Source organism: Carettochelys insculpta, chromosome 1 (assembly GCF_033958435.1).
Source record: "Carettochelys insculpta isolate YL-2023 chromosome 1, ASM3395843v1, whole genome shotgun sequence".
In the NCBI taxonomy this organism is placed as follows: Eukaryota; Metazoa; Chordata; order Testudines; family Carettochelyidae; genus Carettochelys; species Carettochelys insculpta.
In genome coordinates, this window is record NC_134137.1 from 169,538,142 (window position 1) to 169,560,813 (window position 22,672).

General features: G+C 43.2%; 1 protein-coding gene across 1 annotated transcript in view; it reads left to right on the plus strand.

The window, feature by feature from the left end:
- LOC142013576 (amine oxidase [flavin-containing] A-like) overlaps nt 1–18,998 on the plus strand; it is a 57,188-nt gene extending 38,190 nt beyond the window's left edge. The window contains exons 5-15 of the mRNA XM_074995149.1: nt 1,278–1,369; nt 4,448–4,589; nt 6,416–6,565; nt 6,916–7,075; nt 8,024–8,120; nt 9,931–9,984; nt 11,010–11,067; nt 11,573–11,670; nt 13,120–13,231; nt 16,705–16,767; nt 17,276–18,998. Of these exons, the coding sequence (XP_074851250.1) occupies nt 1,278–1,369; nt 4,448–4,589; nt 6,416–6,565; nt 6,916–7,075; nt 8,024–8,120; nt 9,931–9,984; nt 11,010–11,067; nt 11,573–11,670; nt 13,120–13,231; nt 16,705–16,767; nt 17,276–17,431 (1,182 nt within the window). The 3' untranslated portion in view covers nt 17,432–18,998. The remainder of the gene's footprint in view (nt 1–1,277; nt 1,370–4,447; nt 4,590–6,415; nt 6,566–6,915; nt 7,076–8,023; nt 8,121–9,930; nt 9,985–11,009; nt 11,068–11,572; nt 11,671–13,119; nt 13,232–16,704; nt 16,768–17,275) is intronic.
- Nucleotides 18,999–22,672: the final 3,674 nt, after the last annotated feature.

Sequence of the window (22,672 nt, forward strand, 5' to 3'; positions counted from 1 at the left end):
GATGTAATTTGGGCAGCATATAAATCTATTATGAGATTACACCATCAATCTTGATATTCTAGGGAGAGGTGGGGGGCTGGGGGGAGAGAGAGAGAGAGTGTGTGTGTGTGTGTGTGTGTGTGTAAAATATATAAATAAATAAAGGTTCAGGAGAACACTTTTAGAATTTACCATGCAGCATGTCAGGCAACAAGCATAAACGTGGAGTAAGATCAGAGCACATGTGCTTATGAAGGGATAGAAGTAGTTTTATGGGTATATATTTGAGGCTGAAATGTCCTGTTTTACTAAAAGACTTAAAAATTTCAAAAAGCTTTCAAAAAGTGCTCCAGGTGCTCCTGCTGCTTCCCCAGCTGCAGAACATGCAGGGGAAAAAAGTCCCATTCCCCCCGCCTTGACTTACACAAAATTCGAGGTACATGAGGGTGTCTGGGAACACAACCCTCATGTAAATGGAGGAACTGCTGTATTACCCTCTGCAGTGGTGCAGCTGTGCTGTCAAGTATATTGAGAAAGGGGCAAATTCAATAATCTGCCGTTTGCTTAAGGATGGGATAAAGCAGGAGACGTGCCTACCACTTGTTTACCCCCTGCTGAAGGTCCAGAGTGGGGGTACGATGGCATGGGTCTCTGCTCAGAGATGCGTGGTAGGGTGATACTGATGCTCTTGTGTAGCTGCCTAAGCTGGGCTACAGCCTAGCTCAGAGTGATGTTACTTTTAAAATCCCAGTTTGTAAAAGCATCAGAAATTGCACTTTTAACATTCTTGACTATCCACTGCACAGATAAATCCTTGCAGAGGCCTCCAAATTTTCAGATATCTGTCAGCTGTTCTGTAACCTACAGGCTGATCCAGCAAAGACTTACACAAATACCTAACTTCACTCACCCAAGGAGAAGTTACTCACATGGTTTTGCAGGATCAGGTACATCACTTCTCCTGCAAATCTCTGATAATACTTTTCTTTTGTCAAGATTCCATGAAACAATAATGTATTCATGTGTTGAGTTTTTAGGCAGAAGATCAGCATTAAAAGAATAGCCAGATTTTTACAGTGTGCACGAATGGCCAGATTTTGCCCTAAGTTATTCTCTGGCTCTGGATTTCCATGAGTGTATCTGTTCATCAAACAGATAATCGTGCAGATTTTCTCCAGTGTAACAGCAGGTATGAGCAAAGTTAGCCCACTATATTAGCAGGCCAGGGGCGGCAAACTAAATATGATTAGATAGTTAAATGCTATGTACTCAGTTTAATCTTTTGCCTTTATTTGTAGATCCCAGCTGATGCACCCTGGGCTGCCCCACATGCTGCAGAATGGGACAAAATGACTATGAAAGAACTCATTGACAAAATTTGCTGGACCAAGTAGATTATATTTTGTTTACTTTAAAATCCTCTAGCTTCCTAAGTGTGTTTGTTACATGTTGTGGTATAAAATGCACTTACTGAGGTCTTGATCATGCTCCTATTGACTTCAAGTGGGTCAGGTCAGACTTCAACTTCGCAGGTGATGCAAAGGCAAAAGAGACTGCAAGCACCTGAGAGGAGAGCGGTTAAAAATATAGAATGAGTCTGACACATTAGAAGTTTCTGAAACCAGGGAAATGAAATTCAATAAAGACAAAGGCAAGATGGCTAATGTGTAAAGAGGTAATTGGAGGTGCAAGCAAAGATTGGAGGATAATTGGGAAAGTGTGGAGAGATCTAGTGGATGATAAATCGACTGCATTACCGGTGCTGTGCTATCACAAAGGTGGTGAATGTGACACTAGATTGTCTCAACAGAAGTTTCCCTTGTCAAAAAAGTTTCCCTTGTTTTTGTTCCAGCGCTAGTGAGGCCGCAACTAAAGTAGTTTTTGGCAGGGTGGGGTATAAAAAAACTGACAAATGAGAGCAAGCCCAAACATGGTAAATGAAAACGATAGATGGGTTGTACAGCAGATGGTCCATGAGGGCAGGGTAGGGGTTTAACAGACAAGGAGCTGAGTGCCTTTTCTGAGGTCTGCGCATGTCACTGTTCAGCACTTGGGTAGCATCAGGGTCTTGGATTATAAGCTTTTGTGGGAACATGGCTTTTCCTTGTCTGTAAAGTGCCAGGCATGTTCCAGATGGTCTGCATAAAACCAATACCACTGCATGGGTGTGGAGCCAACAGCTCTCATTGTGGTCTGTTCTTCCTTCCCCATTTCATAGAATCCTCGCTGTTATAAGGCAGACAGAACCAAGTACCTCTTATTAAACATATCCCACCTTGCTGTGCCTTTTCCTTACACTGTCCTAGAATATCTTCCTCTTCTATATGTAGCACAGTTGAGCCTCTGTTCTCCAGGCGTCCCTAATCTGGGAATACTGGATAGGACAGACCTTGGCAGGCACAGGGGGAAGAGTCTGTGTCACTCCCTCTGTCCTCAGCTGGGGAATGGCAATGCAGCGATGTGCTTCCCCTGAGGCTTTTCCCCCACTGCTCCCTTTTTCCCCCAGGCTCCCAGGTAAGTGCACCCCCACTCCCTGCAGCACCCTCCATGGCCTGACCAATTCTTTAATTCGGCACAACCTGTTTCCCTAGGTTTCCTGAGTAATGAGGTTCAAGCGTACAGTACCTTTTATTTACGCTGTTTGGCACTGTTTGCCTTTTCTTTCTTAGCATTTTTGACCATGGTACCAAACAGTCAGGTTGCTTTCTCCTTCAGGGTAATGGTGGCCCTCCCTTCCTTCCCCTCTCAAATCCTTCTCCTGCTCTGTGTCTTCCAGAATATGGCCACTTGTTTCTATCCTGATCATTACGGAATGATATTTTCTGTGTGGTTAATTTTGTAAGCCACTTGTGTGTCCGTGCATGTAAGCCAGTGATCCTCAACCCAGCGCCCAGTCAGCACACATCGGCATCCCACGTGACATCCTCAGGGCCGTGTAGGTAGCCGTATTTATTGTGTGGATGCAGCCTACAATGGCAAATAAAAAGCCACAACTGAAGCCTATATAGGTCATTTTGAGCAGTCCTTTCTACACCAAACGGACTTTCTGCTAAATCAGGAATCCTAGATATGTAAGCAGTGCTAGATGTATAATAATCTATATGCCATTGTGCTTCTGTGAAATGTGAACAAAATTGATTCTGATGCTGATCCTTGTGACACCGTAATCATAAAAGGGATATTCAGCTGAGATATGTTCAAAAACAATTTATTCCCTTCAAAGCAATCAAAGTTTTCTACCCAGTGCTCAAAATAGTAGTATAAAAAGGAAACTGATCTTACTGAATGCTTGGGTGTTTTCAGACCCACACCAATAACTTGCAAAGGCAAGACTTGCCTGAGGAAATAAATCTAGCCTCAGAATTCGAGTGAGAAAAGGCCATAAAAGCTCATGAGTTACAGGCTGCAGCAGATACAGCTTGCGAAATTGGTTACCTCAGCAGGTCAGTAGAGATTCTTTGTCTAGAAGCCCTTTGATTGTCTTTCCTAAATGATCAAGCATACTAATTAACAAAACACAAGTTAAACATAGTGAAATAAAGTGAATACTTTAGGTCTAATTCTCAGGTGGTGTAGTGCTGTTGTGTTCAGTGCAGTTACACCAGGAGAGAATTTGGCCATTTATATTTACTATAATTGTTGCTGTTGCTGTACATTGTAGCACTTAACTTTGCCAAGGCAATAAAATTTATTGCAGTGACACATAAGAGGGAAACAAGTGGCCTTGGATATGTACACCTTAAACTACCAGGGGCATATCAAGTTCTGGGAGTGGTGTACCTTCCCATGGAGGAGATGAGTTTCCCATGGAGGAGAAGGGCAGAAGATCTCCACTGACTGGCTCTCAAATGCATCTCCTGTTGAGAAATTATTTGTTTTGTGGCAAGAGTGGCAACTGGGAAATGAGTTGAGAAGCAGGGTGAATAAGAATGGTAGGGATGTTCCTATAAACATAGTCAAATAGTCCTTTCTACTGGACAAAAATTCTATATTCTATTCTATGTTCTACTGAGCAAAAGTTACCTGTGCGCTTTCAGGTAATAAGCCTGATGAAAAATAATGATGACAAACTAATAGACGCTAACAGCAAATGTTTATTAGATTTGTGTGTATAATTGAATTTCAGTTCCTTGGCTAAACAAAAATAGTTGTTATGCTTTTTTCTCACCAAACCAATAAAAACGCAGTCATTTTGTTTAGGTGCAAAGAAAAGTTTTAAACATCATTTTGAAATAATATTTCATTTTCAAAGTGTTGTTTGAAAGTATCGACCCAAATCATGTTGATATTTGCAAAAAAAAGAAAACCTTTTTTTCCAGCTGAAACTAGTTTCTAAATCAAATTTGTGAATTTTTTCAGTGCCCTGAAAATGCATTTTTGGTACATGTACTAACAGTCCAAAAACTTTTTACCCAATTCTTATACCTACTTCCTAACCCCACTGTCTCTGCTTTTATTTTGCATGCAGAACGGCCAGAGACTTTGCTACTCTCTTTGTGAACATCAATGTCACTTCTGAGCCACATGAGGTCTCTGCTCTCTGGTTCCTGTGGTACGTGAAGCTGTGTGGGGGAACAACCAGGATATTTTCCGTAACCAATGGGGGGCAGGTACAGAATGTCATATATGTTTCCTTTTTTTGAGAACTTAATGAACAAGTGAGGGTTTCCTCTTCCAGTCACACATTTAACACATTATCTACTGTTAATGAAAAGATGATTAATGGGTTTACACAGTGCAAGAATTGAATATGTATATGAAGGTATCAAATCATCATCTGTGGGATTTCTGTACAGTGTAACATTTATTCAATCTGGACTTCAAGTTAAAGTTGGACAGTTTATTTACCTTTCATCCCCATGTTCCCTTCAATGCCGTCCTTTTTGTTTTGCTGCAATTGTAATAGCTGCTATTTTGGTTTCTGTGGTAACTGAGGATGGAATGTATGAGTGTCCTTCCAAGCATGCAAAGCGAGTGATGTTCAAACTAAATGTAGGTGCAGTAGAAAAAGGTACTTGGATAACTAGACTGAGATTCTTTGGAAAATGTGTGTTAGGCCTAGTAACACTGAGGCCTTGATGATCGTAAAACATTGTACAAGGGCTCCCTAACCTGGCTAACACAACAAGGGATATTAACATTTAAAATCTTAAAATATATATAGTGCCAGGCTGACCCTCTTTGTTGTGACCTCTCATGACAGAAAGGAGGAATGGGTATGGAAAAACTATACCCCCTTGACAGAGGCATTCCTATATGAGCTGCCTTTTGTCACCTGCATTAGAATATTTACTTCCTAGGTTACATATTACAACAGGAATCCAGCTCTGTGCAAAACTCACAGGTTGCATTTGATGCTACTTTGGGTGAGGTTTGGAAGGGAGCACTCAAATAAACAAATAAATAATACCCAAAGAAAGGTGTTGGAATATTTTGAGCTTGACACCTCTCCATGCTTACATCAGCCTTTTCCTCTGGTCTCTCCAATCTCAGACAGAAAGTATCATCAGTGGCTGTTCGGCCTTGTAGCATAGTGCAGTGAACTGGAAAATCATTGTAAGACTACAACTCTCTCCAGAGGCTGTGGGTAAAATAGGCAAAATTAGAGAGGGAGGCCTCAGGAGAAACAACTGGCGGCAGTAGTCAGTAGTTCATTTTTGTTATTTCCAGAACATGTATAGTTTTCTGGCTTCTGACCCTTAAAACAGAAGTGGGGGAGACTGAGGGAAAATAAATTCTTCTGATGCCAGAAACTAAGAAAAATATGTTAAAACTACTTTTAGCATCGGTTGCCCTCTTTCTGCACAGCCCTTCCTGAGTCATTTACTCACAGCTGGTACTAATATACTGTACAAGGAAGTGAACTACTTGTTACAGCTGGTAAAAAGATAAAAGGGGTTTAGAGCTTTCACCAGGCCTCTGGCCCTAATGGACACAGAAATGCATGTAGAGATTGTCACTTCATTTGATGCCATGGAATCCTTTTGCTCTCCCAGGGAAGGCAGAAGTTCCAGGCCTTACACTCTTGGGGCCAGATTTAATCAGATCCTGCTTCTGAGGCTCATGCAGGCTACAGCAAAGCAGAAGCCAACTGGTATTTTTTTTGCATATGAGTATTTTGCCAGCCTGTTAGTATGTAAAATAAAAGGCCATTCATTTTTAATTAGGTAGCATGCTTATGTAGCTGAAGTACCCTCTTAAGAACCTTTTCTGAGTTTCTAATCTTGATGAGTTATCTAATCAACTGATTAATAATTAGACAAACTAATGCAAAAATTATGGGACTAGTCACCTGAGGTTCAAATTTTCAAAGCAACTCGTGAAAATCTGGCCTTGTTTGGGGACTCTGTGCACTTTAAAATGTGTGTGTGTGTTAACAGACTTTATTATTGATTCTACTTGGATGACAATTTCTGGGTGCCTTTTTTGTTTCCAGGAGCGGAAGTTTGTGGGAGGTTCTGGCCAGATTACGGAAAAGATAATGGAACTCCTCAAAGGCAAAGTTAAACTGGAGAGCCCTGTAGTCCACATTGATCAGTCAGGTGATAATGTCATTGTGGAGACTCTAAACCATGAGATATATGAGGTAATTCAATAAAAATAATAGTAATTTGCATTTAGTGTGTGCGGAGGGGGAATGTCTGTTGCTGCTTTTAACCAAATGTAATCAGCGCCACGCATTTGAGTGTCTCTGCTTCTCAAACTCCCCTGGAAGTCTTTGAAATCTACTTTACTGATTTATTTATGACTGAGTCTCATAGTTGTATATTGTTAACTGGTTCCTCACATTAGTCTGCTTTCTTTCTGCTTTGTTTTAGTGTGTCATTGTATTATGCTTACAAAGGTCATCTTAAATAAGGGCAAATAATGTCTGTTCCTATGTAAGATTGAAGGGGTGTGTGTGTGTGTGTTACATAACAATGCCTTATGTTTCAGGGTAGGTATGTGATAAGCGCTATCCCTCCAGGCCTGACTACAAAGATCCATTTCAACCCAGAATTACCATCGGAGAGAAACCAGTTAATTCAACGTCTTCCTATGGGTTCTGTCATTAAGTGCATGGTGTACTATAAAGAAGCCTTTTGGAAGAAGATGGGTACGTGGGTATCAATTACAGGGGAAAATGAACTTGGGAGTTTAGTGTCACTCTAATTTTAGAGCTATGGGTTTATCATCGTTAAGTGTTAGAGAATGGGTTAAAAAAAAGTTTCCAGAACTATGTGTGAAGATGCTTCATTTTCAACATCAGAACAGCCACCATTGTATGAAATGGGGGAAAGTAGGTTGTTTTTTTTTTTGTTTTTTTTTTTAATGTTGTGAGGCTTCCTCCCTCAATCAGCTACCAAGTGACTAGGGTTAGGAAGAAGTTTTCCCTAGGGGCAGGTCATTCCATTGTTATCCGCTCAAGGCTTTTTCGTACCAGTCTCTGAAGCATGTTATCGCTGTCCAAGATACGAGGGTTCCCCAATCCATTGCGGCAATTCCTGTGTTATGTCTTACCCTTGGTGTTCCTACTCTACTTCTGTGTAACACTCAGTGTGAATTCCACAATGAGGACAAGAGTCTGTACTGATAAGACTGCTGTGAGGGCCTGAAACTGGACTTGATGACCTCTTGAGGTCCTTTCCAGTTGTAGCATTCTATGATTCTAAGACCTGCCAAGAATACGCATCTGTTGCTGTTTTGGGCAAACTGTGTAATGCATATGTTTCTACGAGAGTCTGAATTATTTTTGTAGTTTCTGTTATGTGATAAGAATAAGTCCCCATCTCTATCTGAGAGTCTCAAATTCATGCAAAGCAGCAAAGTTGACATTTAAAAAATAAATTAGAATCTGTGTACATAAGTAGTTACAGAAACTATACTGATGTGGGGGAGGGAAAGAGAATGCTAGAAAAAGGTTCCAGATTTCTGGGTGTTCTCCGTGACTGAAGAAATTCTGTACATTTACTTCTTATTGAAGCTTTTTATTCATTTCTGTCAGAGAATTACACTTAGCAGTAGTGTTATCTGGCCACCATCTTGTTTTCTTTTCTCCTTTCAGATTATTGTGGCTGCATGATTATTGAGGATGAAGAGGCTCCAATTTCAATCACCTTAGATGATTCCAAACCTGATGAAACTGTGCCTGCTATTATAGGGTAAGGAGCCCATAATCCTAGATGTATAGGTCAATGGTCTCGCTAATTTTTTCTATTGATGTGCAGAATACATTTTGTTTTGTGTACCACAAATAGACACACATGCTGCCTGCTGAGGGGAGCTGTGAGTGCTCTGCCAATCCACTGGGCAGCACCCGAATCTTTTCTGGGTAGGCACCCAAGCACTCAGCTCACAGGGAATACTGGTATAGATGCTTGTTAAAGAACTGAGGAGGGGAGAAAGGGTGAGGCGTACATTTAAGGATTTTGCTGAATGGGGTCCATAGAGATTCATCGTCTCTTACTACCATTTAGCAAGCATTTTGCTCTGGCTACACTGGGCCTCTTCTTTTAGCCATGCAGAATACTAAAAATGCAGTTGACAGAAGCCATTATTTGCCTTGTATGTGCAATGCATTGAAGAGGGATGAAGGTCTGTTCCCCCCACAGCATCTTGTAATTCAGTCAGAGCGCAGCTGTTCAGTGACAGATTAGAATTCTGAAGAAACTGCCAAGTGCTTAGCATTTCATTTTGGCAGTAGAGCTGGAAAATGTGTAACAGCATTAATTGCTTTAGCAAAGAGTGAATTAAGTGAATATAAAATTGAAAAAAAAAAAACTTGAGAAAATGTTTCCATTTTAAATCCAGGGCAAACCTTCCAAACAAGGTGAAAGAACACTTGTGTCTATCTACCAAATTGTATGTACAATACCATACAGAGAGAGCATAACACTCCTACTGATGTGTGGTATTATTGGCACAAAGTTTTCACTTGTCCATGTTATGTACACTCTGAAACCCGCCAGCGTTCCTCTAAAGTTACAGGCAACAACAGGAATGTAAATATTTTTTCTTGGTACGAAAATCAATGTTGGGATAATCTCTTGGCTCATATGCACAACTTTATACAGGATTCTAGGAGCCAAATTCACTCCCTGATGCCTCTCCATGGAAGTAAATGGAGTTATTCCAAGAATGAATTTGACTCTAGGAGAAAACATCTTAGTGCAATTTCTGAGAGGAATGTGACTGTAACCTTCTACGTTGCGTGTCATAAAATGTATGTTGTGCAGCCTCACTCCCCAACAGTTGCTCTGTAGCTGACCTCCTCATGGATCTTTTAATAAAATAAATTGTATTGACTTTGTGGTAGGGGCAACTATCTGGGAATGTGGAACAACAAGAAGACTAAAGCCAGGTTCATGGAAATTGACGTTTCTGTCACAGTTAATTTGGATTTAGGTCTCTGTGTGGAAAGAGAAGGTCCATGAGGTGTTGGTTGATTTTCTTCTCCCACTAGAGGAAAATCAGGCTGTTGCTTAATTCTAGCCTAATTACATTCACACTGAAATCCATGGGCATTTTATCACTCACTTCCCTGGAAGGAGAGTTAGGCCAACGCTGAGCAATTTTCAAAATTCTGCTATGAGGGTGTCTGTTGATTCTTCTAGGGCTGTGAGCTCTCTTTGATACCATAGGGTACTACTGACCTGTGTGCAGATCCTAACTGGGTGGACAGAACTGGTTTCAAAGGGCTCTGCACCTTTCTGAGATCTCCCCTAGACTCTGCCTTGTCAGTAGTTTATGCCTGTCACTTTAAGATTGAGTGGCTGTACTATGCTGTACCTGGGGCCGCACCTACAACCAATGAGGCAGGTTCAGCTAGTACAGCATGCGGTAATCAGCTTTGTTAGCTCCTGCATTCTGTGGTCTTTGCCCAAGGTGATCATTTCCAAGATAGGTGCAAGAAGCTATTGATCAATCTGCGTATTGACACAGCACAGTATTTACAGTCTCTTTTGCCTTTAGTTTTATCCTTACGAGAAAGGCCTATCGACTGGCACATGTCAGCAAAGAAGAGAGGTAAGAACTTGCAAATTTCAAATATTTCTTGTATAAAAGAGTTGTTCTTTAGGCTACTTTGCCAAGTAATTTTACATGCACATAGAGTAACTACAGCTAATTGTATTCCCCAAACTCTGAGGACCAGTCTTGGATTGCATAAGCAGGCACAGCCTCCAGTGAGTCCAGTTTGAGGATATTTTAAACTGTGTCCACATGCTATCTGGTTTTTTTTGAAGTTATCACTAGTACACTGTGTTACATAGATAGTCTTGTGGCACTGCTTTTTGTCTTCAGCAACTGCTGGTTATTGCAAAGATTCCAAAATACTTCCTGCCTGCCTGCCCATTGTCACATAGCTGGTCCATTAGTGAAATGAAGGGAGTTCTCAGGTATGTAGCTTTTGGGGTTCTTCCCCTACAGGCCAGGCAAAAGTACCCTTAATATGTATTATTATTTACATACTTGTATAAACATCCATGTCTACAATAGCACTGTTGCCACAGCCACATATGAAAGAAGAGTTAAGTTTGACACCTACTTTGTTGCTCATAATAAATAAAATACCATTCACTTTCCACTCCATGTATCTGACAACATGGGGTTTTGCCTATGAAAGTTTGTGTGCAAGTAAATACCATAGTGTTTAAGGTGTCAGACTCCTCATTTTTTAAAAAAATACCATTGAGCGTTTTCCAGGTCAAACATCTGCTCTCAGCTACCCTGTTATAAATCTAGAGTGATTCCTTTGGCCTCCCTGGAGCCATTCTAGACTTGCACCCGTGAACCTGAGTATCATTTGACTCTGCAGCCTCTGACTGTTTGAAAGTTCATTTATTGGAGCTCAGTCCAACATAAGCTTCTCAAGTGTGACATCAGGATTTGTCACTTAGGCACCTGTGATTGAAAATCTGGCTTAGAGTATGAATTTGGAATCTGTTGCATGTACAGAAACAACTTGCATTGACAGAGGTTTTAATTTTAAGACCAGCAGCAGAGGATGAGGTTCTTTTTCACTTGTTTTCTGATCACTGTTTGTGTTTTAGGAAGAGAAAAATCTGTGAGCTGTATGCTAAAGTGATGGGCTCAGAAGAGGCATTACATGTAAGAAAAACATGTACAAAACATTACATGCCCATGGTTTCATTTAGATTGTGGTGGTGCTACTTGTTTCTTCTGAATGGTGAAGTAAGAACAACGTTTAAATTTTAGTTCTCAAAAGCATTGTAGGTTATGCCGTATGATACCTACTTTCCCAGATGCTGGTGAATTCCAATCACTATAAGGAGGTGAGAACTCTGTCTCGATACCAAAAAAGTTCATAAGAGTAGTTAAAGTTGTCCCATATTATATGGGAGATCAATGCACTGGAAAAGTGTAAATGTGCTCATTTTGCGCTGTTGGATAGTATTTACAGAATGCGCTGTCAGTTCTGTATCAGAGTTTTTAAAATAATAATAATAAACTAACATCATTCTATTTCCATCAGTCTATAAATTCTATAATTCTATTCCATCAGTTTCCCACATGCCAAATATTTCCCTAGTTTTATTTCCAGTGTTTTAGATGATGGGTTGTTCTCTCTTCCATGTTTTGTTAACTGTTGCAGCCAGTGCATTATGAAGAAAAAAACTGGAGTGCAGAACAGTATTCAGGGGGTTGCTATACAGCTTACTTCCCACCAGGCATCATGTCTCAATATGGAAGGTAAACTGGATGATATTTTTCTTTTTCTATTTTTTTTACAACTACTTGGTCATGGTTACTATATTCTTTCCATACAAAATGCACAGCATGCACAGCACAGGGGTGACATCCTGGCTTCTCTGAAGTCCAACAGGAGTTGAAACCAGGATTTCACCCTCAATCTACAGTGACACAGAACACGCTGGCTAATGGGCCTGTGTTAGCAATACAAGACCTCTTCCCACTGGGCACTGACCATTTGTGGTGCTTAAAATATTTACTGTGTTCTTCCAGTGCTTTCTCAGGGAGTGAAGTGGTGGCCACTGAAGTCAGTGGGAGAGTTGCTGTTAACTCAGTACCTGAAGGTCAGGCCCAGGCAGAGCTAATTCAGTTACAGCCACGGGGAAGGAACAAATAGAGATACAAGTAAAATTCTTATGTATAAATCCACAAACCGTGATGTACAATTCTTACACCTAACTAGGCTCATAGGAAAATGGCTTTGTTCTGTGATGCACACTTCAGCTGCTACTGAGGAAAAGTCTAGTTATATTACTGAAGTATTTGTGGCCACTCTGATAAGCCTTCCTGCACATAATGGGAACAAACTGACACACATACATCTTTGGCAAGGGCACATTGTGGCCCTTTAGGATTTTTCTCAAGATGGCTGTCAGTCACCTGGAGAATACCCTGTCCAGGTTTCAGGAGGCAGGGGATCCCTGATCATGTGGATGTGATATTTTATTAGCCAAAGTGCCATGGAATGATGGGTAAGGTTTACAGATATGCCCCCAGGATTATCCCATCTCTGGCTGCTGTTTTAAGTCTAGACCAGTGTTTCTTTATGGCCCCTAGAGACTGCCCCTCTGTGAAGAGGGAGGGCAGTTCTTTGGCTGTGTTGCCCTAGGAACGTGTGGCGTTTGTGCAGCTAATACCTGAACTGTAGCAGCCTGCAGTCCTATAGGGGAGATGCTGCTTTCCCTCTGCATAGCCTTCCCTCTTCCCCTTTAGCATGCAGCCATATACATGGGCAAGTTCTGCTGAATCACAAAATACCATTTTGCAACCCAGCAATCCAGTTGTGATGGAGGAACAAAAGCAAAGTTGCCAGACAGGGAAAATAAATCCATTTAACCACAGTACATTTCTACAGCCTCTTAGGATTGTTTCCTATTCAGGCACTTAAAGGGAGACATCATCTGAGGTATCACTTTATAGCTTGGATTTTCTCTGATATTTTTTTTTTTTTTTTTTTTTTTTTATGTCTCGCATAATGCTACCATATTGTAAAGAGCAGGTAAAATAATAAGCTAAGGGAAAACCTAATGCGTTATTTTCCCTTTCTCTGCCAGGCTGTTATGAATTCTTGATATACTTAGCAAGCTTTTGTGTCAAGGGCAGTGAGTGCTTTTAAAACAATTGTCAGCCCTCAATTAGTGGCCTTTGACTTTACATTTTGTTTTAAAGGACCATTCGCCAACCTGTTGGTAAGATCTACTTTGCTGGCACGGAGACCGCTACCCAATGGAGTGGGTACATGGAAGGGGCTGTGCAGGCAGGAGAGAGAGCAGCAAGAGAGGTACAGACAGCCATTTTTTTCTCCCTTGATCATGGCTCTTGAAGACCAAAAGAGGCCACATGTTTCATGCAGGTTTCAATCTTAGCGACTGACTTAGAGTATGTCTGTGTTTGGAGCTGGGACTGACTCCCAGCTGGAGGACACATATCTAGGCTTGCCATCCTAGAATAAATGCACTAAAAGTAGTGTAAGTTTCCTGGCATGAGTGGCAGGACCGTTCCAACTACGTGCCTGTCAGAGAGTCAAGGCTAGCAGCCCCTCCACCATGCACAAGGTTGCTAAATTCTATTTTTAACCTACTCCCTCACCAAGAGCTAGCACACGTCTCCCCTTGAGTTGGGACTCATTTGCCCACCTCAGTGGGTAGACATACCCTTGGTGCATTGGCTGCTGTAAATGTGCTAATGAGCGAGGGCCCCTACAGTTAATCACGGCACGATTCCAAGACCCCACAAGCCAAAGTTTAACTGTATTCGCTATATTGGTAAATAATTAGAGGCATTACAATTGAAAGTTTCAGACTGATCAGAACATTACCAGATTCATTACTAAAGTATTAAATCCAAGCCTGTGCAACTGTGATGAAGTGGAGATTTTATTCACCGCCTTGTGCTTCATGTGTCTGCTATGATAACCCTGTATTTGTGCCTCAGTTTCCTGGAGCACTGCACCAATGCTGAAGTGGTGATGGAAAGCTTGGGTGCAATAGCCTCCTGCCCATATGCAATGGCAGTTGCCCTTCCTAACCTTAGCCTGGCAGAAGGTGTGACCAGGTGATACCGTTTGCCCTGGAAGCAGGACAAAGGCTGGGGGTGGACCTCGCTCGGGGGAGGTGCTGGGGCCAGCCAAGCTGTCCCGTCCACAGGATAAAGTGGGGCAGCCGTCCCAGGCCCTGTGATTTTGGGAGCTCCTCAGCAGCCATCCCAGCTTTCCTATGGACGGGAGCAGAGAGCGTTACCTGGGGCCAGGAAGTTTTGTGCATGGTCACAGCTGCAGCAGCAGCAGAATGTAGCCTTCCTTCTCCCTCCCTGCCCCCCTCTTGCACTCGCCACCCAGGCAGTGGAAGCAGCAGCCCTGCTCTGCCCCGCTGTCCTGCTGGTCCATTCACCTTGCTGCTTCACAGCAGGGCGGAGCAGGCTGCCACTCATGCCGTGCATGGTGAGCGGGGTGGGGGAGGCAGCCCCCTGCTGCTGCTGCTACTGCCACTGCCACTGCCACCGCCATCCTCAGCCCCAGGTAATCCCCTGCCATGTTGCTGGGGAAGGGGAAAAGGGACTGGGCCAGGGGATGGAGGAGGGGAAGGGCAGGGTCTGGGGTACAACCTAAGACACAGGGTAGAGGAGGTGGCCCCGGCCCTGAACCTTGAGTACTGGTGGGGAGTTGCTCCCGTCCCTCGTCTCCGCCTCAGAACTGCCCTGGGGACCAGGCTGCTGGGAGTAGGGCAGGCTACGCTGTCTTGGGGCACAGGGCAGCAGCGCGGCCCTCGTTCTGGGGGCCCTCTCCCACGGATGGATTTTACTGACTGCATCTGGTAACTGCGCTGACACGTCTGTTCTGTGCTGTGTCCCTGACAACTAACAAACCTCCTACCTGCTGGCTGAGAGTCACATCTGACTCTGGATGCAGGTGCAGGGGCCTGGTGACTTGTCCACAGTTCGGTGACAGCAATATATCGTGGGCCTAAAAATAAACACCTCAAGCCCAATTCTGCCCTCAGACACATCCATGAAACTTCTGTCAGAGTCCACTATCTGTTTTAGCTCATTATGTACTCGTTGCACCAGCTCTTACTTCCAGTTATAGACCCTTGACATTGGACCCTTTTTGTACAATTGATCACTCCCTTCTGCTTCTCTCTAGCCGAGGACGCTTACCTAAGCTCTGTCAATCTCTCATAGGGAACAAACAGTCTGTTTGGTGGGGGGGAAGTGGCTAGGTGGGGTGGTGGGGAAGGTAAGTAAACAGGCACACACTGAGCTTGCTTCTCAGTCAGACTGGGTATATCTACAGGACAGCTGGGAATAAGCCTCCCAGCCCAGGTACACAGACTCATGCTAACTCTGCTTGAGCAGCGCGGACTAGCCACTCAAGCGCTAATTGGCCTGACCCTCTGGCCCTAAGCTCAGTTAGTGAACCCAGACCACCCTCCCTGTCATACAGCCCTCAAGGTCTTTTTAGGGCAGGTCTAAGCTAGACCTGAAAGTCAATCATTGATAAGCAGTTCCAGCTATGGTGCTCGTGTAGCTGAAATCGACTTATTTACAATCGACTGACCTGACCATCCTCACAAGGATGAGGAGTACAAGGGTCAATTGTCACGCCCTGACCATTCGATTTTGTGCAGCCCCCAACAGGCACGCAGAATCAAACACCAGAGGATCCTGGCAAGTGTAGCTGTACCAAGTGTGATAGCTAAAACAGAGCCAGTGTGAATCTGTCTACACAGACTAGACAGCTGGCTCACCGTGTCATTGTGAACATACCTGGGATAAAAGGACCTGAGAGTGGAGAGAGATAATATTTTACACTCTGGCTACAGCTACACTACAGCAATCTTTCAAAAGAAGGCCTTCAGGAAGATCTCTTCCAAAAAAACTGCTTTTGAAAGAGTGCATCCATGCACAAAAAAGCACATCAAAAGAGTGATGTGCTCTTTCAAAAGAGAGCATCTGCACAGCCCCCACTCTTTCAAAAGAGCAGGCCAGGGACCAAAAAAATTAGGTGCCATGAGGACTGCTTTTTCGAAAAAAAGGGCTCGTGGAGTGTCTACATATGTTTTTCTTATGAAAGAACACTTTTTGTGCGTAGACACTCTACTGGATATTGTGAAAGACCCACCTTCTTTTGAAAAACATTTAGAAAGAACTTGCTAGTGTAGACATAGTCTCACTGTTCCTTTACTCTGGTGGGGCAGTGTGAAGGAGGCTTAGCAGGACTGAGAATAGTATAGGGCTTCCTTTTGATGGCATACTATTTTTAATCATCTTACGTTTTTCAGCTTACCCCTGCTTCTCTTTCCCTCCACACACCTCAACAGTTGTGCTACAGACATTTACCTATTTGTGCTGCAGAGATTTTTATGTACTTACAACCCGGTAACACCCTTGTTACAGTCCTTTTGTTTTTTGTTCTAGGAACCCTGTTTTTATAACACCCCACTCCCCCGCAAAAAATGAAAGAGAGCTTCCCCATGAACCTTCAGAGGCAATTCAACCAGCATCGCTGCCAATAGATTTTCAGTCACATTAGTAACAGAAGATCAAACTTGCTTTAATAATGCTCAGGTTGGGTAACAGACCTGTGCCTGGGGGAAATGGAACCTATGGCAACTGTCTCAAATGGGAAAGCTGCACAAGTTGCTCTGACTTTTAGCTTACAGGGGAGAAAATCATTTTCTTCATGTTAATATTGCCAACCTGTGCTAAGTCCAAAAACCATGAGTGTGCCCTATGGTATCATCATTTTTCTTCCAGATATTGCACAGTATGGGAAAGATCTCAAAGGATGAAATTTGGATGCCTGAACCAGAATCAAAGGCAAGCTTTGTCTCCTATGTATTTGTAGAGCAAGTAGCTAAAGACAATATGCTGGTTGTTAGCCAGTGCTAAGTTCTCCTAGCCACAGAGCTATAGGAGCCCATCTAATGGCTTAACATGAATAAATTCATCTTCACAACATCCTTCTGGGGGTGGGTATATTGTTCTCTATTTTGCAGATGGGGAACTAAGGCCCAGAGAGAGTGATTTCATTGCCCAGGCTACTTCTGGGAGTGTTGAAATAGCCAAGAAATGAACCTGTTTCTGCAGAGTCCCAGGCCAGTTCCTTAACCACATGACCACCCTTCCTGCCTAACCTGCTGTATGATGTCAGTAGATCTCAGTCTTTTCCATATTGTGGCCAAGTTACAGCAGCTGGTGTTTTGGGTTTAGCTAGAAAGAGAGAGAAGCCTGTGGTTTACAGAATATATCATTGGTGAGCTCTGTACTCTCCCTCACCTGGCATAAGTGATCCTGCACTAATAATACTGAACATTTTCTCCTCCAGGATGTGCCAGCCCTGCCCATCACTACTACCTTTTGGGAGAGAAACTTGCCCTCTGTACCAGGACTGCTGACGCTCATTGGATTCTCCACTTTCTTCACCTCAGTGGCTGCCATTGGGTTGTGTGCCTACAGAAAGGGGCTGCCAGCTCAAAACTAGATATTGTCCACCAGAAGACGCACACCTGCTGTTATCCCCTTCCCACCCCAAGGGTTATCTTTGGGGAGAGGTCTCACGGAAGGCTGGGAAGGGCAAGAGACCTTCTGTAGCCATGCTTTGGAACACCTGCTTTAAAACACCAAAACCATTGCAATCGGTGTGAGTTAAGCAACAGAAAGATCAATTGTGATGAAAGAAGTGGCATTTCTAGTTTCCTCCTACTTAATTTGTCTCGATTGACAGCATCAAATCAGTTGCATATATTTCTATCAGGTGGTGAAGACAATTCAGAGCAGAATCTTTGCAAAGGGCAAAATGCCTTTGAATAATACATTTTCTTCCATTTACAGTTTTTTTTTAAGTGCAATTAATAAATGTATTTGTTTTAAATCCACTTTGTGCAGAGGCTCAATAGGTTAGAGGGCTCTTCTGTAACATCTCTGCTGCACATAAGACTGACAAGCCAATCTAATTCAGAATAGCAAAAGTAAATTAAAAACATATTTGATGAATTATTAGAAATTCAGAATTTAGGCATGTTCTGAATGAGTCAAGATAATTAACAACCCAGCCCCCATACTTCAAGTCAGCCAGAAAAAGGAATGCAGATGAACTTTTTGACTGTGTGTTATTGAACTGGCTACACTTGTCTTAACAGTGGAGATCTGTATCTCAGTTGTTTGTTTGCTGTTGGATGTTCTCACATTATGAATCTGTCACCTTCTGTCCCGCACACATGTAATGATGCTGCCTTGCCTATTATTAAAATTGACAGTGGTAAATTAGCGAAGAGCTAGACCAACTGACCTCTGATACTAAAGACATTTTGAAAATGTCAGCTGTTTCCTGGCTCCCTTTTAATTTGTTGTTTCCCTTCAGGTATAAGCTGTACTCCTTTCTTACTTAAAAGGGAAATGTGTGTGTGGCTGGAATTACTGCCTTGTAAATTACATTAATTGACTTCTTCTGCCCATCCCAGTGTGGTACATGAGGCATTTATTGCGACATTCCAAGGAGGCTCCTTCCACTTGGAACTTTATAGCATTTGTTTTCCAAACAAACAATTTTCAGCATGTTAATTTACAGTAAATATAGAATGATTTAATCGTGCTTCCAGCCTGATCCCGACATCAATGGGAGCAGATGCAGGCTCTGAATGAACATTAATCTGCACCTCTTGGCAAAACTGAATCAAGGCTATCATCTTATATCATGGGATGCACAAAACCACTAAGCTGCTTTCTGCACTTCTCTCATGCTACATGGTGTGTTCAGAGCAGCCAGAATGTGTTCAATGATTAAATTAATTAGGTGTTTACAGCTTGTTTTCCACAGGTGCTAGGCTAGAGTTGATGTGGTGTGTTCTCCAAATGTATTAACCAAATATCACTATTATGAGCAGAAATAGAATATATACATTTCAAAATGTGCCACTGTTATTAACTGCTTTGAAGAATGTGGATATTGTATGTACATCTCAGAATTCCATTGTAAGTCAGCAGTTGTGGAAATGTGCCTTTAAATATTCCTTAAATCTTGATAAAAGGATCCATTTTGTAAAACTTTATTCATATTCTTTCACTTGCGTCATTTTTGGGAATTTGCTGACATTGTTCTGCTTATCCTAGCCATTGCCATCAGCACCTGTGCTAAAACTTCCAGTGCATCATACAAAATACAACCGAACCACACCCAATTAATCTTTCTCATCAGACACAGGAAGATGGCTTCTTAGCCCACATGACCTCTCGCTCAACCCGTTGTGTCTTAGCAAACACCTGATTCAGCCTGCAGTCCACTCTATGTAGTCTCTGGTCAACCAAGCCAGGAAACCACTTTGAAAGCCAAGGACTTTTCATGGAGACAGCTTTCCAGGTGTTCCCTTCCACTAAAAGCTGGGCACTTCTAATGCCAGCTCTCTTCAGTTGAGCACACCAACCTAGTTACAGCTTCACTCAGAGCCACTGCATGAGAGGCTGCACCATTTCCTCAAAGGCCGGTCAATTATTTATATGATGATCTGGAGAGTTTATAACTTTCCTACCGGTTGTGCATGTGGACACGTTCTCTTTCTTGAATTTGGTTGGGGAGGACACAATAAAATCAGCGGGGTGGGGAGGGAAGTTCCTCAGAATGTCAGATTTTTAGTACACTCCTTAGCAGTGCCACGCTCTTACTCGGAGGGAGTCTCCCTGCAAGAAGTTTTAAATGGAGCAGTTGGGAAGTCAGTTCTTCCTATGTTGAACGAAGCAGACCAGCTGCTACCCATGTTATTTGTCAGACAAATGGCCAGCTATTAAGTATTCTTTACACCACTCTGGCTGTTGCCAGCAGCATTCCCTATTAGCTAAATGCTTGGGTGGCCATTCAGAAGAGATTCAGAGGCTGCCCAAATGCTTTGCCAGGTGCCCGAAGTTGGCAACATGAGCTCCTATTGGTGGTGCACATACAGTTTATTTTTCACATGGATGGAAAAATTTCGAGGGAACACCGGTTGCCAGCTAAGGATTCCCATGCACTAGGGACTGCTCCAGCTTGCAGAGGTAGTACTGAAGCAGTGACAAAATCCTATGCCACCACCTCTGAGGGGAACATTTCCAGGGCACAGCTAGGGAAAGGAATATGGCTTGAATGGTGCTGCACTCTGGCAATCCCTTGCTGCAGGAATGGCCCATGAGCCAGGCATAACTTAAGGGGGCCCTGAGCAGCCCTTAGTTGTGCCAGGGGCTGACTATTGCACTGACTTAATACATGATCTAGACCCATTCATACAGCTACCTGTTTGTGTGTGTATAGAACAGCTGTTTGTGTTGATATGAAACTGATTTCTAAGGTTTGCTACTCAGCTAGCTTTTGTGCACATCCTGGAAGGGAAGGAAGATAACTACCAGTGCTACCCATTATTAATGGTGGACATGTTTTCTGGTTTTTGCCTGTGTTTAGCAGGAAATGCTAGTGATAAACTTCAGTGCCACAATGAGGGAATAATTCAGTTGAAGCTATCCTGCATAATTGAACATTACCTGGTGAGTCCAAAGTAGCACATGGTGAAAAGTGCTCCCTGCTACCATGGAGACTGTAAATGGTATTTGAACTAAAAGGGCATGATTAAAATTGGCATTTTGCAGGCTCCTGCTGCTTGTAGACACCACGCTGCTGCTGCTGCTGCTGCTGCTGGAGGAGGACAGCAGTTGTGCCTGTCAGGGAATATAAAGCAGAAAAGGAAATTCTAAAATTACTTTTCTGACAATCAGAACAGCTTTACTGGTTAACAGGGCATTCCGGTTAAACACCCAAGTATTTCTGAAACCAGTTTTAATATAGAATAGGCTGGAGTGAGTCACTTCTGCCTGTCGTTCTCATCGTTACAGCACTACTGTTCAACTGAAGGTGGAAGCGCTTCCTTCCACGGCAAGCCTTTCAGCAGAAGTTGGCTGTGCATGGTCAGTTTTGCTGGTATTTTGACATGAGTTTAGTGCACATGAAAGGCTTGTCAAAAGAGGCCCTCCCTCAACTGGCCTGTCTGTTTACCAGGAGAGGGGCAATAAACACAGCCAGGTAGTAAGGACACAGGCTTCCCTGCACTGCCTCATCTGTGCAATTGGCCCTTATCTGGGGCTGTTGCTGAACATCCTGGGGTAGTTCAGTGAAGGGACTAAGCACATGCTTGACTTTAACCATCCATTGATTTCCTGTCCTTAAAGTTAAGCAAGTGCTGAAGGTCTGCCCTGGATTTAGGCAGGGCGCTTAATGTTTTGCAGGCCCAGACCCCTGGAGAAATAGGGTCAGCTTCAGTCATGTTCTAATGCAGGCATCAGCACTACAACAGAAGGGAAATCCATTAGGCTGCCTCTAATCAGGAACTGCCAGGTGCTACCATCGTTCTCCCAGCACATCCTAGGGCTGCCCTACTTTGCACATCCTTGCCGCTGCAGGGCCTCAGAACACATCTGAACACTCCCTTCCTTTCCCATGGAGCATTACCCCAGCCCAGAAGTTGATGCAATGAAGCTGCGGGGGGGTGGGGGGGGAGGGATGAGGTGGTACAGAATTGGGGAATGCACAGGTAATAGGAATGACCTGCCATTCTCCAGGGGCAGGTCTACACCACAAAATCATTTCAAAAGAACAACCATTATTTCGAAATAACTATCCTAGCATCTACACAACACAAATGCCACTTTGAAATAATTTCAAAAGAGCAGTTGGCTTATTTTGAAATTGATGAACCTCATTCTACGAGGAATAGTGCCTATTTGGAAGTAGGTGCTATCAAAAGAGAATAGTGCCTATTTTGAAATAAGCAATACTGCATCCAATAGCTCTCCTTCAAAATAGGCTCTACATTTGTAGACACTGAGTGCTATTTTGAAATGCATTTTTGTGTCTGGCAGCATTAATTTCAAAATAAACTATTCCAGACTAGCATATTTTGAAATAAGGCTGCTGCGTAGACAGAGCCCAGGAACATAGTGTTCTACCCCATCAGGAAAACCTAAGGAAATATTTCTTTAGAATGCTTGGCATTGTAGACTGGCCAATCCTGTGCTGGCTGTAAGGACAACTATCCAGTTACCAGCTTGGAGTGACTGCACAAAGCCCTACGCTAGGCCCTCAGAAGAGCCAGCATGAGGGATGTCTTTGCAGAACACTGAGCTGACTCAGTCAGAGGGACCTGATTGCTCTCCACATCATCACTTGGTTTGGACGACATGCCGTGCAGCCTGACTCCCTAGAGATGAAGCTGGAACAAGCCCATGGACTCTTGCAAAGGCAGGGGCTGCTATGGGCTTACCACATTAAAAATAAGGGCTAGGGATGGAGAGCTAAGGGTACATCTACACTTACCTGGTCAGGGTTGAGCTTCTGGGGTTCAATTTCTCACACCCAGTGGAGACACACCAAATTGAACTATCAGCAATCAAAAGTCGACTCCTGTACTCCTCGTTCTCGTGAAAAATAAAAGGAAGGACCCGTTGACCTCCCTCTGTGAGGACGACCAGATAAGTCAATCGTTGAGTCCACCTATGCAACTGCTGTAACTGGAATTGCACACCTAGCGTTGACTTTAGGGGGTTGTAGCCAGACAGAGTCCCCACTCCTGCCTTTTGCTCTACTCCATCGTGTCTCTCCTAGGTTCTTCAGGGCACCACAGGGTTAAAAGAAACAGCTCAGCCCTGGGATGCCCGAGAGCGCAGATGTGCTTATCTCAGGCACAGTCTTTTGATGCTTCGAAGCAAA